This window comes from Amphiprion ocellaris, chromosome 5, assembly GCF_022539595.1.
Source record: "Amphiprion ocellaris isolate individual 3 ecotype Okinawa chromosome 5, ASM2253959v1, whole genome shotgun sequence".
Lineage (NCBI taxonomy): Eukaryota > Metazoa > Chordata > Actinopteri > Pomacentridae > Amphiprion > Amphiprion ocellaris.
The window spans coordinates 22,334,032-22,350,530 of record NC_072770.1 but is presented as its reverse complement, the minus strand read 5'-3'; the positions used below and the strand labels follow the sequence as shown (position 1 = coordinate 22,350,530).

Sequence of the window (16,499 nt, the reverse complement as noted above, 5' to 3'; positions counted from 1 at the left end):
AGGGCACTTTAATGCGACCACACACACCCTGCCAGGTTACAAAACATATTGCAATATTATGAAAAACCAAAAATCCACAGGTTAAAATGGTAACTCTTTATTTACAATAGTTTACAGTAGTTTCACAGAAACAGTTTGCACCACAGTACAGACAACGCTTTCTCAGTACGGGGATAGGACAACCCAGGATCAGGATAAACAAGCTGTATCACAATGAGCACTGTCAACATTAATTACACTAACGTCGCTCAGACGCAGACTAAAAGTAAGAATTTGTGCCTGAAGATGTCGTCAGATTCTCTTCAAGACATACATGTCCTGAGAAACAGCAAATGACTTTAGGTCTTGAAACACCTTAAGAGCATCACAATCTGGGCGATTGCTGGGTAAGAAACCAGTTAACCAACATTTGTAGATACCAGAAGACGAGAGTGCACAGATGAGCTTAACTACTTTAAACTCTTGGAAAGTCTTGTGTTCTTTACAAACCAAACATTCATTGTGTGTGTTAGTCGTTCCCTGGTGAAGTCTTTGATTCTGCATTGTAAAACCCCATCCTGGAACAAAATCTGAGGTTCTGAGTCTAAAATCTGTCACTCTACAGTATGGCTTTTATATAATCAGAAACAACACGTAGCCTACACCGACAGGTCCAACAGCAGATGGCACATGAATAACAAACCTTAAAAATCTTTAATCCAAATTGGAGCAAGATTTAGAGGAAAAATGTACGAAAAAATAAAACATTTTCCATTAACTTGCATCGCGGAAATGAATACTGCTGTGGAAACGTTAGCAAGAGGTGATGAGGGACTGAGATCTGTTCTTCTCATCTGACTCTTCAGAGACAAAATAAACCGACCTTGCCCATGCTATTTCTCCATCTCACAAAAGACCTAAAACCATGGGGCTTAGTTGAGACAACTCTTAGCAGCACATGCATCGCCGACACCCTTACTCAAACACACTCACATGCATAATTTCAACTGGACTCCTTGAGAGAACCTCTGCACCAACACTACTCCAGTTAAGATAGCTTTGTTTTCTGATAACATTTCAACAGGACGGCCATACGACTTCCCTTATATAAATATATTTGTCTCTGAAAACTTTGTCTTGAGCATGAAACAGGTAACTAAGGGAAATGTAAAAAATGGTTTGAAAAATAAGTATTCTTGAACAATACTATATTCCCCAACCTGGCAATGAAATGCAGCAAAATCATACTGACCAGAGGCAACAGAATACGTCTTTACTGAAAACTGTTATCAGATTCTTGTCAGTTATGTGACTTTTTAAACTGTTAAATAATATTGTATTTATTAGGGGAGGGGAAAGCTGTTTAAATAAAAATACTGGTATGAGAAAGAGAGTGTGAAAGCTCTGTGTATGGCTGAGTAATATCTTGATTCAGAGGAATGGCTGAGGCTGGAAGACAACTTGTGAAGTAGAGGGGAGGAGAACAAGCGCTTGGTTGAGCTGTATGGGCTTACAGCCTCAATGATATTCTTTCACAATGTCTTAGATAACAAAACAGAACAACAAACGGATGAAGCAGATGCAGACTCTAGCCTCTTACCCTACATCTTTGTTCTATTGGATTATACCTCAGCTTAATACAATAGCACCATCTGAAGCAATTAACACGAGGCTTAACTTGCTTTCTCTTTTTAAATGGTTAATTATGTAACATTAATAGAGGCATCAGAAAGAAATCAAATCCAGTTTAATCAGAAAGACACGCCTGTCTCTATGACAGAAAGTCAGACGGGTTTAAAAAAAAAGTGAGAGAAAGTGCAAACCATCTTTCCCACAAATCCCAGCATGCACCATAGTGGGTGGCAGTTGTGTAGGATATACTTTCTATATGGCAGTTCAAATGTTTCCAGTGTTCACGAGACACCAAGTCCCAACAGTAGAGGTTTGCTGCTATGCTAATGTCATCTACAGACAGACATCCATTCAGTGATTGCCTTACGCAGAGTCTGTAGGAAGCAGGAACAAACCTTAGTAAATCTAAAATAGCACTCAAACTGTTTTCAAATGGGATAAGGGCTTGGGATAGGTCCACCAAAGTGTTTATAGAAAATGTGGGTTCATGGCTGACCATGAAGGACAGAGTTCGGAGGGTGCTAGACCTGAATTTGAGGAAGGGGCAGTCCAGCAGGTGGAGGGTAAGCAGGAGCAGTAGGGGCCAGAGTTCAGGGTTTGGTCTGGGGTCAGTCTAGCAGATGTTTACGTGGGCCTACACGTGAGCGGTGGGAGCGGCGGGCATCTGGGGGTCCGTGTGTCTCTCGGCAGCTCTGGCACACATATGTCTCTGGCACGTGACTCTTGCGGATCTTGGCGCATGACAGGTGGATCCAGGTGTTGCACTTGTTACATTCGATCATGGCCCGGCCCGCAAAAGGCTTCATGCAGAAACACGTCACCAGGTCCCACGAGTCGTCATCTGAGAAGACAGAATACGCAGACAGAGCGTTAACCTTATCAACTACCACACTTGAGGCATTTAGGCACTTCTAGCATCAAAAGCTCTTACCTGAGTCTACCATTATGTCCTCATCCTCTCCTGAACCATCTTCGTCTCTGAACACCACCTGCTTCCCCTGACGGAACACCGTTCTGCTTCCTGAAAAGCCCTCCACCTTCTGTACCTTTACCACCCCTTCCTCAAGGTCTCGACCATCCCAGTATCGACGCTCCTCCTTGGGCTCCTCCTTGCAGGGAGATGGGCTCGGCAGGCACTGGGGGTGGAGGGGAATGCTGATATCATCTTCAGGCTCTTCTTTGATTGTTCGGCCACCAAAGGAGAGGGGGCACTCCATGTCTGGAACCGCCGAGTGGGGCTGCTGATCCCCACTTTCCTCGCCAGACTGATGCTCCCTCTCCTTTCTCCTCTTTTTTTTCTTCAGCTTGTCTGCTTTCCTGCGGTCGTCAGGATGCAGAGTGGTGATTGTGTGCTGCAGAAAAGAAAACGGGATGTTTATGTCAAAATTGCAGCAAGTCTGTGATTTAGTCAGATTTCACAGAATGAACATGAAAAGGCTCATGATCTGACAGCTTACATCTTTCGTGGTGTGAGGGGACAGCGTGGGTCCTGGCTGAGGACGTTTCCTGCTCCTGTCCTGGGGGACCTTGGGAGGGCGTGGAGGGCATGAAGGTGGGGGTCCTGGGGTCCAGCCATCACTGTCAGCAGTGCTGCCTGTACTGTTGGGGGGGCTGGAGCTACTGCGCAGAGGAGAGTCCTACAACAAAAAAATGGGAATGCAGGGCTGAGTGAGTGCAAGTTAACATGAGGAGATTCATTCAACAGATTCATGTGTGAGACAATTCTTCAAAAACCATTTATGTGCTGAACAGTAAGTTGACCGTGTTAGAGAGAAACTGAAGAGCAACAGAGTCAATGAAAAACCTTCAAAGAGAAAAAAATATGACAGAAACCCTGTCACTGATTGTGAACAAGAGCAGGTAAATCAATGTTAACTGGAAAAAATGGGCTGTTACACTTTGTGGTCTGTTTTTGGTTTCAAAGAAAATAACTAACGAAATGTAACTCTTAAGTGATGTTCTGCCATAGCTGCAAAAGTGGAGAGTAACAAAACAAACTTTGATGAAGCTATCAAAGATGCTGGTAACTCTAATGGAAAATCCCTGCCAGCTGGCATGTCTTATCTAAAGTACTGTGGATCAGAAACAAAAATGCTGTGTGTAACAGACAGAAGATTCAACACTGTAAAGGGAGCTTTAATAACAGAACGCAGCTTCAATGTTTTGGGCAGCAAAAGTGCACATTTTAAACTACAGTTTTTATTAAACCGATATTTTCAACCATAGTATATGTACAGAAATATGTTATAAGCAGGAACGTGGATATGAATGACTAACAGTGTGACCAGGGCTGATTTCTTCACAATGGAGCGTTCAGTTAAGGAGGTGACAAACAGCAGTGTAAGGTAAGGTGGCTCTAAAAGTAAACAGTCGGACATATCCATTAAACTAGACAGACCACAGTTCAGACATGTGTTACACCAGTAACAGTCCATGTAAATGGCAGAGGGCCTGCAAAAATCAACACCAGAAAAACTACAGAGACAAAAGAATCAGTTGAGGAAAATCTCATTGTCTGGCTATCTCCCTTCCTGTTCCCAAACAAAAAATTAAATAAGCCAAAAAAAAAAAAAAAAAAAATGAAAACCCAAAGTCTCACACACAGTGCCAACAGTTTCACAACGCCTTACCGGACAATAACTACCACCAACCCAATATCTGGAAAACCTACTGTCAATCACAACAGATATGCAGAATTGTGTTTAACTGATTCGATCCATGTGGTCAGTGTTAAATAAACTTGAGCTCACTTTTCAAACTATCATCTTTCCCTCCGAGAGCACACAATTCATCTATACTCTTTATTGTTGGCTTTATCTATTCATCTCCCCCACAACATATGGATTCTGTTTTTAAGTTTTTTCCCTCTTCAATTGTTGATTATTAAATAGTTTTTCGACTTTATCGTTACATTTTGTGTTGCTTGTTTACATGTGGACACATACTGTAACTTTGCACAATTGAGGCCATATAGCTGATTAAAGCACGGACTTCACCAGTATAAAAGAAAGCGCCAGTTTATGCAAACAACACAGTTGTCTGTGGAGATGGGAGTAAAGACACTGTCCGCCTCATTCACTTACCTCCTGGGGATATGGGATGTAACCGGCGTAGGCCAAGACAAAAGTGCAAAACTTGTTAAAATCCTCGACTGTCCTCCTCCTCCTGTATGGCGGACTAAAACCCTGAAACACAGTCACATCGCCGAATCAGTAGCAGCATCAAACCAACACATCCCGACATGGCGTTGACATAAAACCGACCGCCTACATCCACACTGAGCAAACTGCCACTCAGAGTTGGCTCGATGCCATGGAGCAAAACGGAACGAAAATAATAAGTAATAACATGTTGATAAACACCGGAAAAAGTTGCATCAATAGCATGGACATGTATCTCGCTAGACTCGCAAGTGAATCTGCTACCAGCCCCCATCGATGAACTAAAACGCTAGCTAATGTTAGCTAGATCGACTAGCGGTGGACGGCAAACAAGTAACTGGCTAATGCTAATAGCTAATGACAGTGGAGTTCAACTGACAACATTACAACAAATCTGCACAGTAATTAGTAATATGGGTCGTCAAACAGTAACAGAGAGTCATAAAAGCATTAGCAGTAACAGCTTGTTAACTGACGATGGGGGAAGATGTCGTGAACGTGGTTAGTTAGCCAGCACTAATGTTAGCATGCTCCGCAATGGTGATGGAATGTTTTCTTTTCGATGAGACGCACCGCTAGCTAGCTTTAACAAAGTGCAGCCTTAAGTAACGTTAATGACTCATTATCACACATTAGGTAAAGTTTTAGCAGTGAAAGCTGACAGCGTGCTGCGAGCTTGTCTGTGTGTTTAGCAGAGTGTAAATTGACTAATTTGTGTAACGAGCAGCTAACGTTATGTCAACAGCGCTGTGTGCTAACGCTAACTAGTCAGCAGCTGCGGTGACAACCTCGAGCAACTTAACGTTTGCTAGCGTCGCTCGCTAGCCGTGACTGCAAACTCCTCACTGTCAAACAGTTACATAAAACACTTACCTCCGACTGAAAGGCATGGGATGTCGATGGGTTTATGTCACCCATCTTTAGTGAGCGTCCGACCACCTGACGTTTTGTCGATAGCCTGACGGGCTACAGAAACGGGCTCCTCGACGGGACCGTAAACAGTGAGGTTAGTGGAGCTTGTGCTTGCTAGATGCCTGACGGTGCAGCTAACGTTACCTATGCTAAAACTCGAAGCAACAGTGTTAACTCAGTTTGCCATCAGCACCAACGACAGCATTAGTGGGACTGTTGCCAACCAACACAGCTCCAAGTTCGAAAAAAACGCCTCCCGGGACCAGCGAACGTTGACTAACGGTACTCCGGGGCTCCCATCGGGCTGTCCCGGTAACGTCTCCGTTTGATCCAGGTTACTGACGGCTGGGGGAGCGGTTCACTTCGGCTGTCACCAGCTGCCTGCCCCTTCTTCTTCTCCAGCTTCATAACTGTTTCGGTAAATGAACCAAATGGTGCATTACCGCCCTCTTTTGGCCTGCAGTATCAGGGGTTTAAAACGCTTAAAGATCCTTCACAGACATGTATAAAAAAAAGTATCTGTTCTGAAATATGACCACAGTATCTCCATTTGCTTTTTCTTATATTAAGGTAAAAGTTTTCGCATCTCATAACTTTGAAAGTTTAACACTGACTCCCCGCTGGGATGTATAAAATCCAGTTAGCGGGGAACTTTCAGAGGATGCACATGAAAACAACTCTCTAGTGGCAAACTCTGTACAAACTTTGTCATCTAAGTGACTTTCTTGTGTATAGGGAGACTTTTTGAAAGCACATTATATCATTGAATAGATCTTAAACAAACACAACTCCTACACTGTCTTGGCTAAGCATCTCGTAAATCTTCTTTATAATAAAATGTCTTTATAATGATTACAGATAGTATCATGGGTGGTCCCTTATGTTTTCTCATTTTATACAATACTGATTTCTTTATGACGGTAATGTATAAGCCTCACCCTGCACTTTTGTGCATCTTGTGACACCTGACCATCAGTTTCATACACATTGAACAAAAATGCAAACCCAGCATGCAAATGGTCTTCTTGTCTGACTCTGAGATAAAGTTAAAAATGTAATTTCTATTATATATAATATGTTGGTTAGGGGGCTGCACAGTGGCGTAGTGGTTAGCACTTTCGCCTTGCAGCGAGAAGATCCCTGGTTCGCGTCCCGGCTTTCCCGGGATCTTTCTGCATGGAGTTTGCATGTTCTCCCTGTGCATGTGTGGGTTCTCTCCGGGTACTCCGGCTTCCTCCCACAGTCCAAAAATATGCTGAGGTTAATTGATTACTCTAAATTGCCCGTAGGTGTGAATGTGTGAGTGATTGTTTGTCTATATATGTAGCCCTGCGACAGACTGGCGACCTGTCCAGGGTGTCCCCTGCCTTCGCCCGAGTCAGCTGGGATAGGCTCCAGCACCCCCCGCGACCCTAGTGAGGAATAAGCGGTGTATAGATAATGGATGTTGGTTAGGGAATGAGCATTAGCAACCAGAAGTTTAGGAGTACCTCAACTGGTGACAAATTCTCAACCATCGAGTTAATCCACAGCTTAGTCAGGACAAGATCAGATAGTATGACTAGTACAGAGACACTCCTTTCAAACACTACCTTAAAGTACAGCGTTACTCAGTGACATGATGCCATAAATGACAAGAGAAAGATGAGAAGAGGCTGCGAGCTGCTGGATGTTGGCATGTCAGTTTGGGTTGTTGCTAAACACTTAGTTGTCATCGAAGAAATCATACATGATGCTCTGGATGTCTGGCAACGTGATTCTGTCTCCCTTAATGTCGGCCAACTTCACCAAGCCCTTCAGATAGTGTTGGGCAACATTCCACAAGCAGCATCAATAATCTCATTATCTCTATGCATTGTAGACGTGTGACTCTTTACTGACTTGTGGTTTCATCTGTCCATTCATCACTTCCAATACAATACATACTTTGGTAATTTCATGATGTCTCTTCTTTTGTAGAGATTTAATTGATGTTAAAATAATAAATACTTATCCCCCTATGTTTAAAAGATGAATGGTACATTAAGAATGTTACATTAATATTTTTCTTCCATATAAAACTATGGGCTGAGTGTTTGACTGGTAAAATTAGTCAGCAGCCTTAAGCACCCTGTTTCTTAGAAGCTTTTAAAGCCCCTTCACTGTATTACTTTCACAATATTGTTAAACAGTTGTTTGATAATTTTCATATCTAAATAATTCAACTTTGTAATGAGAAGTTTTTGCACTGTAACCTCACAATAACATCTCTTTCTATGTAATTATCAATGGGTAGTTCCCACTGACACTTGGTTCCTGATCCTGGTTACACACATCTAAATGCAGATTACTTCACTTTTCCTACTGAAACACCAGGTGGTCTCTGTGACTGAAGCTCCTGCCATCTGTGCAGCAATAATCAACACTCTCTCAAAGTCATTTCATTCTACAATTCTACAACTTAATTTAGCAGACACTTTTATCCAAAATGATGTACATTTTAGAGTAGATACAACACATTTTTCCTCTTTCCATCTTAGGACAAAATCATAATCAACTCTGCTGAGCAATTTTATACATGCAACAGGGAATGACTGGAGCATTTGCATTCGTTCTTCTCATTTTCCCCTCATTTATTAATTTGTTTCCCTATTTTTGTCATCTGTAACTAAATAGAAGACATTGTTTTGTATAACAAAAGCAACAGTGCAAGCTTTCAGTAATTCTGTTCCCATGTACAAATAAAACTATTGCCGAATGCAACTCAGGCTTCCATACAAAGATTCTATGATTCAGTATTCTACATAGATTTCTCATAAATGTAAAAAAATAATAATTGTACTTTCGTTCACCTTACGATATATGTTAAAATAATAAAAAAAAAGTCTTCATGATTTTTGTATTTAAATACTGCACTTACCTCTATTTCATTATGCATACATTTATTTCTTATTCATGTTTTCTTCTTTTTTAAACATATTTCAGTTCAATCAGTTGAACAGACAGACAATTTGTTTATATTTTCATATTATGTAACTGGGGGGGGGGCTGCACAGTGGCATAGTGGTTAGCACTTTCGCCTTGCAGCGAGAAGATCCCTGGTTTGCGTCCCGGCTTTCCCGGGATCTTTCTGCATTTCTGCATGGGGTTTGCATGTTCTCCCTGTGCATGTGTGGGTTTTCTCCGGGTACTCCGGCTTCCTCCCACATTCCAAAAATATGCTGAGGTTAATTGATCATTCTAAATTGCCCGTAGGTGTGAATGTGAGAGTGATTGTTTGTCTCTGTATGTAGCCCTGTGACAGACTGGCGACCTGTCTAGGGTGTCCCCTGCCTTCACCTGAGTCAGCTGGGATAGGCTCCAGGCCCCCCCCCCCCCACCCCCGCGACCCTAGTGAGGATTAAGCGGTGTATAGATAATGGATGGATGTAACTGGGGGTTCAGGCATATGGGTTCTGTAAAGCGTCTTGAGACAATTTGACCTGTAATTGGCGCTATATAAATAAAACTGAATTGAATTGAATTAATATGCAAAATATTACTACATCAGTACATAACAACATGTGCTGTTGAGGAGCCTAGGAGTCATTAAAAAGTACAAAATATTATGAAGTCTACTGATTGATAACTGGTGGTATATGGGTCCAGATGCAGCTCCTTGTTAGATCCACATTGACCTGCAGGGGTCGCTGTTGTAACAAACTCAGCGCCAAAATCCAACGAAGAAGAATTACCGGAAGTTTCTCGTTTAAGTTCCGTTTGTTTGTTTTTTTTTTTTTGTTGTTTATTTGTTTTAAGGCTTTACGCGAGTCGTTCGCAGAGCTTTACGCGTTTTTCAAAATTTCAATTTGGTCTGTTTACATGTGGTGAAAATGTCGAGCACCAGACTCCAGACTTTCAAGAGCATTCTAACGGAACGCTTTACGTCCGTGGCTGTGGAGATATTCGGTGAAGTTGAAAGTATCGTTGAGGCGTGCTATGAAGAGAACAAACGTCTGAGGAGCATCCTGGACATGGTGCTCAACCCCGAGATAAAGTTATCCAAGATAGGTCTGTTACTTTCAGCTGTTTACAATCTGTACTGCCTGATGTTGGCTACCAGCTTTACCTCAGCTTTAACTGCTGCATTGCAACAATCCTAAGTTACTAAGTCTCTCTGCCATCTTGAAAATAAGTTTGCAACTTCACCTACAAAATGAAATCATAGGAAAATACGCTAGTTATATGTTTTGAGATGTTTTTATATATTAGCCTAATGCTAGTTTATGCTTCTACTATAGTACTTTTACTCATCTTTTCTACCCGACTTTAAATATCCTCTTAAAGCAGGGGTCGTCATTGTCATTGTGAGCACAAATCCCACACTAACCTTTAAGCATTTTGTCATTCAGTTGGAAACTAGACTTCTGTACCTCCTCTTAGTTTGGTTTTCTGGCTTCAGAAAATGTCGCTCATTGAGAGAAGTTTTAGCCAATCACAAGTCTGTCGAGACAAGCTCAAGTGAGAGCATTAAGAGCTGGAAAGTCCACATTGTGACGGCTGTATTTTCAAATTTATTTTTTTCTTTCCCCTTTTTAAAAAACAAACAAAAAAACTACTTCACAGAAGAGGATTATATGCAAGTCCTACATTTTTTTATGTTCCCTCACAATACTTTTGCGTTCCCTTGCGCCATCCTTAACATTCCTCCTGATAAGTATGAACAGGTTGTGTGTTTGTCACTCCCGTTATGATTAATTGCCAGTTTGGGAGATCAGTCTGCAGATTCTACAGAAAGGACAGTTATTCATTGCTTATTATTAATTTTAAAAGCCTAATATCCTACAATATCCAGCTGCTGGTTGTGAGTGCAGTTGCAGGAGCCGTGCTTGCTGTGATGGTGAATCTGTGATTGGATATATGATTCTTGTTCAGCAATCTTTATAACACTGGCTAGTAGCCAGTGGCTACAGCCACAGTGACAGTCGTCATCCCAAGGCAGCAGTTATCCAGCCTCCCTTAGCAGCAGTCAGTGAGCTGCTGACCCAGCTCTTTTAGGTTTTTCTTAATGCAGTGGTGCAGACTTGTGCCTGACAGATGGTGAGGATGCACCGACTCTCTTTGTAGTCACAGTCAGAGGCCATCTATAGTCTACACAACACTATAGTGCAGCTCATACAGTTTTGAGTATAGAGATAATCAGTGCACCGTCAATTTTGGCTGTAGCTAGTGTTATAATACTATGCTCGATTTCAGAACTGATTACATGCCACAGGAGTGTGTGTGCGCGCATTGCTAATTTTGTTGACTGAGTATTTACTGTATCCCTGAATTCCTAAATGAACAAAAAAAAAACCCAGCTGTCATCAAAGCACTGCATGTTTAAATAGTAGCACCTATGTTTATAGTACCACAGACTGAACCACAGCAGCAGCTGAAGTCCGAACAATAATCATATTTCCAGCCACAGCTTCACCATCCCAACCAGGCAGAGCAACTGGAGTTGTGCTGAAAGTAAACTACTGGATACTGTCAAAAAATCTGCCTTTTGAAATAAATGACGAGAAATTAATTGGATGTAAACTGTCAAATCATCTCAAAACAGCTTTTCATACAGATCAGAAGGAACAGAAAGCATATTGTCAGAGGAAGCAAAAGTATTGTAAGTCAGTGACCTTTTTTGAGGGCTTGTAGAATCAGTGCCACTATATAAATTTACTGAAGGTCTGACTTTAGTTTTTTCAGAATTCACAGAAAAAAGTCAGACAGCAAATTCATTTTTTATAGTGGTCTAATCCTATTCCGTACACCATACTGCAGCTTTAAATAAAATAAGGCTTGTTCAGGGCCAAAACCTCTGACAAACATCTACGTTGTATGAGTGCAACATAACCTTAGGAAAATGATAGATCTGGGCATGATGAAACAAAATCCAAAGACACATACACCACTATTTTTCAGTAGAAAACGACATTTATTTATGGCGTTATCTAGAAGGTACTTTGCTTCTTAAGATTTTACTTGCATAAAACTACCTCACACAGTGAACTAAATAAACTTCAACTCAATTCGCCATAACTTTAACATGCAGCTGACTTGTTTCGTTAGTAACCCATAAACCCATTAATACAAAATACACAACCCTTGAAAAGTTTCCATTCTGCATAGTGAGTATTTTTATCTTTTTGCCCCACTAGTGGTAAAGATGTGAGGATACCACAATTGTCTCGACTTTCCATATACCCAACAACTTTGTTTTGTGGTATGTGAAAAGAATTACTGTTTTAAGGGGCAAGTACTGTGGCCGTAGACTTTTTTATAGCCAACGTAACACATGGGCTGTATAATTATTTGATATTTCTGTTTATCTTTTTCCAATGATAGACCTTACTCCACACACTGGAGCAGCCACAGATGTCAGAGAGCAGCCCCCTGAGCCCAACGCCTTGTCGGGCGTTGAAATGTCGGAACCACTAATTAAAATACTTAAAGAAGAGACAGTTGAATGTGAAGTAAGTTGGTTATCGGAACAAGAACAACAAGAATGGGATGCTTACAACTTTAATACACCGGAGTGTGTGAAAAATGACCCAGAAGAAGAAGATGTAAGCATGCCCTGCATCGCCGCCTCATACCAAGTTCAAGTGGTGGAGTGCCCCCCCGACTCTTCAGCCACTCTCTCAGCTGATGAAGAATACCATCGGTGTGATTACAGTTCCCCATCGGAGTCAGAAGCAGCCGAAGATTGTCCACCACTACTCAATGATGTAGAACTCTCGAGTGAGACCCAGGAACACCAAAGATGTCACAAAGCCTCAAAGAAAAGCGTAAGTTTGAAAAGTTGCTTTAGAACCCCTTAAATCTAATTCATTTGGTGAATTCATCTGACTGTGACTGGCTGTGTTTTTGTAAATAAGTGTACACATGTTTCAGTCCCCATCTTATCCATGTGCTAGTTATAAATGAGTACACTGCAAACCTAATTTCTGAAATTTGCATTATTTGTTCCCAAACCAAGATGTCCAGATTTGCCCCTTGTTGCTCACATAGACTCAGTATAATGGAAGTTTTTCTTCTTAAATGGTCCTCTGGTCTTATTGTCGGGATAAACGCACCAAACGGAGGCACAAATGGATGTGTATATGGTTGCAGTTATTCAACCTTGATGACCTTGTAAGAATTAACCAGTGCAGATTTTCTGATAATCTACATTTTTTCGGGTGACTAACCAATGAAGAAACTACGGAAGGTAATTTCTCTGGGAAGGCAGTTATGACGATATTATGGATATTTTGTAATACACCCAAACTGTGATTATTAGGCCCCTATCAAAATAACCATAATGCAGTTAATCTATTTGGGAACTCTTTGGGAACACATAATTTGCTTCAGCTCTGAGTAGAAACTATGGCAAAGGTGAAGGAGCTGTCATGACACCTAAGAGAATAAATTCCACCAAAAGACAAGTTACAGAAACTGATGTGGTTGGCAGCATCAGCGTCATATGCAAGTTCAAAACTCATGTTTCTACAGCAACTCTGCTGAGCTGTGCAGAACCTCTTCTGCTATACACTGCAGGAGGATCTGATGAAGTCACAAACCAAAGTGTCAGTAATGACTGTAAGCAACCAATTTTGGTGTCTAGCAAATTCACCCAATATTTTGTTTTCAGTCTTACTCATAATTTCAATGGATTTCTTCCCTCTCCATATTAGCGTTGTTTATCAATATTAGTCTAGTAATCACTGGATCTTTCAGGAAGAAAATAAATCCAGGTGTATGTCCAACTTAACTGAATGATTCCTGGAACCTCTTATAGTGGATGAGCCTTTAGGAAACAGTACAGATCGTTTTGTTGACATTGCAAGTGTGGTTTGTTTTTAACTGGTGAAATTAAATAATGGCTTTATTTTTCTTTTCTTGGGTGAAAATCTTGCTACAAAATGAAAGAGATCAAAGCAATCCAAGCAGAAAACCATGCTAGAATTGCCAAGGTAAGACTCTGAATTGCTGCATTTTTTCTTTCTAGTATTCCTGTCCAACTGCTTGCATAAATTATACTATTCACCCGTTTCATACAGGATGATGCCCTGCAAATCTTTCATTGCTGCTCCATCTGACTGCCAGTCCATTGTAGCAAAGCTCACTGAAGCCTTTAAGGACGCTCCTGGTGACGAGAAGCCTCTTATAACCATAACAGGCCTCACAGCAGATGTGGAATTGGTGGACTTTGCTTTTGGTAAAGTCCCTAAAGGTTGCCCCTTGTCCTACCAGTGCCCTGTGCCATCAAGTCAGGATTACAAGCCGCATAAAGACGCTCCTTCTAGACCGCTGCTTCCCCTGTCTTATCCCCCTCTGAAGCTACGGTCTTCCTTTCCTACCCTCAGTATTAAGGAGCAGCAACATTTACTTGCCTTGCACATCACCTGGGCAGGAGCTTGCGATCTGGAAAACTCCACACGTGGGTGCAAGGAATCTCTGGAGGAGCTCCGGAAGTCACGCTTGACCAGCCGTTTCAGAGACATCTGCAAACTCAAACCAGGTCGAAGCCATGCAGAGCACCTCATATTCAAGCTTAAAAAAGGATTCCTCAAGTGCAAGACTACGCAGGCTGAGGAGGAAATGAAGGCCGAAGCTCTGCGGGAATACTGTCGGTATGTGTGTGTCAACTGGTCCCCCTGTGGTTTTGTTGTCCACCCGAATGCTCCGTGGTTGGGGGTGACGCCTGATGGGTTAGTGTACGACCCCAACGAGGAGAGCCGCTTTGGGCTGGTGCATGTCAGATGCATCAGCTTGCGGAGCTTCACAGAATGCCGCTTCCTGGCCTGTCAGGATGGAGTATTACAGCTAAAGAAGAGCCACCGGTACTACTGGCACATCCAGGGAGAGATGATGGTGACGGGAACATCATGGTGTGATCTGTTTGTGTTCTCCAAAGAAGACATGCTGGTTCAACGCATCTACCGTGACAAGGTCAACATGAGGATCTTGAAGAAGAAACTGGATGAATTCTTTTTCTATTACTACTTGCCAAGTCTCATTTAACTGAACGACGTCATCACACTGCGGTCTAACACGAATGCATTAAAGTACAAACAGAGTGACGGGGGAGGAACACAACTCGAAAACACAGACTGTCAGCAAGAAGCTACAAAAATACTGAACACAGAGATTTTTCTATAACCTCTAACCACTGAAGACAGGCATGTCTGTCCAGTTTTATCTACCTCATCCTGCAGTGAAAACACATCTTCACAATGTGGCAGCTAAGACTGAGCAACCTGAGCTGGAGAAAAAACAGTATTGCAGTACGCATTTCCACTTCGGTGTTTGGTTCTAAGTTTTAGCAGACTGCAAATGACTTTGAAGTTATATTTTCTAATTGCTGTTGCACATGTGCCCTTATTAAATGTCATTTTCTTATTAGTTTCATCAAGTCAAAAGAAAGCTTTTTTATGTTTCCCCTCCTACCATTCTCCAAAGGGCTACATTCACTGTAAAGATTGTGTTATTTGATTGATTATTCTACTAATTATTTACACTGTTATTTGATCATGTTTATTCTTTGAAATGTCAGAAACTAGAGAAACGTGTCTCAGTTTGCTTGGATAAAGTCAAGTCCCTATAGAAGTATAAAAAGTTTTGTGACTTTAAGTAGTAATGTCTCTGCAGTTCTGAATCAGAGCAGGATATAAGCAAAATGATTGTAAGTTCAATTATATAAAATTCCTACAGAAAATCTAAATACTTCTGTCCTCATTTAACCGCTCAGACTAATTACATATCGGTTGTATTCGATGTAATTGATGCTCACACGTTGCCATTTGAAACCATCTTAGGTGTCAGATAGACACTTACACTGAAATCTCATCTTCCATCTTTGTAATATTTGAATTGTTGCACTGTCACTAGCTGACCTACAGTTCAGTGTTTATGATGGATTTAACCTGTTTTGTCTGGGTTATAGCGTGATCCCTTTTAACCCCTTTGAAATGTGTTATTGTTTTAGTAGAAAACACTTAAACTCAACAGGACACTTTTGCTGAAGATCAATTTAAAAGTGCTGCAGACATCGTCCTTTTGAAGCCATTATAACCATTCACAGAGTTACGTAACTGTCTATTCTAAGTACTCGGACATATAGTAGTATTTTGTCTTGAATAAACCTTTAAATCCATAACTTCTTAGAAAGTACTGTTTGGGTGGAATAAACCTTTAAAACTACAAATAATGTTTTGACATTTGTTTTGACTTTGTATGGAATACTTCCTGACTAAGCCTTTGAAACCACAAGTAATGCTCAGGGTGAATATTGAATATTTAGTGATTATTGTATGATTATATGGGTCATTCCACAATTGGAGGACGTTTGGGCTTCAAAATGTTTTAAAAATAAACCTTCTCTTTTACAATATTCTGCTCCATATTCATCAATAATGGGTAATAAACTATCAAAGGCTTGATTGGCTCAGCTTACACATCAATGGTACCATTTTTATTCCATGTTTTATTTGTTGTTTGCTAACCCTAGTCTAACTACAGTAACAGGGCTGCTAATCCATGCTAATGTTAGCTTTTTCTCAGGAGTAGAAGCTAGGTATTTAGCTAGCTGAAAAAAGTCACAAAAAAAGTAAAAAGAATTTGTCTTATCCTGACAATATACAATAAAATATAATACAATACAATACAATGACTTTATTAATTCCTGAAGGGAAATTGAATTGTCTGGTCTCATCTGTTTACTTTTGAATTAAATAGTCTGATTGCTGATGGCAAGAGAGATTTTCTGAATCTTTCTGTCCTCCAGTGCAGGGATAGGAGCCGTCCACTGATGTTTTGTTGTTCACTGAGGCAGAT

At 41.1% G+C, this 16,499-nt stretch overlaps 2 protein-coding genes across 2 annotated transcripts; one reads left to right on the top strand and one right to left on the bottom strand.

Annotated features, from left to right (window-relative positions):
- Nucleotides 1-81: 81 nt before the first annotated feature.
- phf13 (PHD finger protein 13) lies at nt 82-6,080 on the bottom strand. The gene is made up of 5 exons (XM_023262305.3): nt 5,646-6,080; nt 4,695-4,796; nt 3,069-3,248; nt 2,543-2,963; nt 82-2,452 (listed from the first exon to the last, which is right to left on the bottom strand). The coding sequence occupies exons 1-5, from the start codon at nt 5,688-5,690 to the stop codon at nt 2,220-2,222; spliced, it is 981 nt and encodes a 326-aa protein (XP_023118073.1). The 5' UTR covers nt 5,691-6,080; the 3' UTR covers nt 82-2,219.
- Nucleotides 6,081-9,434: 3,354 nt separating this feature from the next.
- On the top strand, nt 9,435-16,056 carry LOC111563309 (uncharacterized). Its single transcript, XM_023262343.3, has 4 exons — nt 9,435-9,713; nt 12,027-12,469; nt 13,593-13,636; nt 13,724-16,056. The coding sequence occupies exons 1-4, from the start codon at nt 9,536-9,538 to the stop codon at nt 14,685-14,687; spliced, it is 1,629 nt and encodes a 542-aa protein (XP_023118111.1). The 5' UTR covers nt 9,435-9,535; the 3' UTR covers nt 14,688-16,056.
- Nucleotides 16,057-16,499: the final 443 nt, after the last annotated feature.

Bases quoted from the DNA above. Each gene is read 5' to 3' on its own strand.
- phf13 (XM_023262305.3), bottom strand. From the start codon at position 5,690: ATGGGTGACATAAACCCATCGACATCCCATGCCTTTCAGTCGGAG. The intron at 2,964-3,068 runs GTAAGCTGTCAG...TCTTTTCTGCAG, and splicing joins CCCCTCACACCACGAAAGAT to CACACAATCACCACTCTGCA. The intron at 2,453-2,542 runs GTAAGAGCTTTT...CTGTCTTCTCAG, and splicing joins GGACATAATGGTAGACTCAG to ATGACGACTCGTGGGACCTG.
- LOC111563309 (XM_023262343.3), top strand. From the start codon at position 9,536: ATGTCGAGCACCAGACTCCAGACTTTCAAGAGCATTCTAACGGAACGC. The intron at 9,714-12,026 runs GTCTGTTACTTT...TTCCAATGATAG, and splicing joins GATAAAGTTATCCAAGATAG to ACCTTACTCCACACACTGGA. The intron at 12,470-13,592 runs GTAAGTTTGAAA...ACAAAATGAAAG, and splicing joins ACAAAGCCTCAAAGAAAAGC to AGATCAAAGCAATCCAAGCA.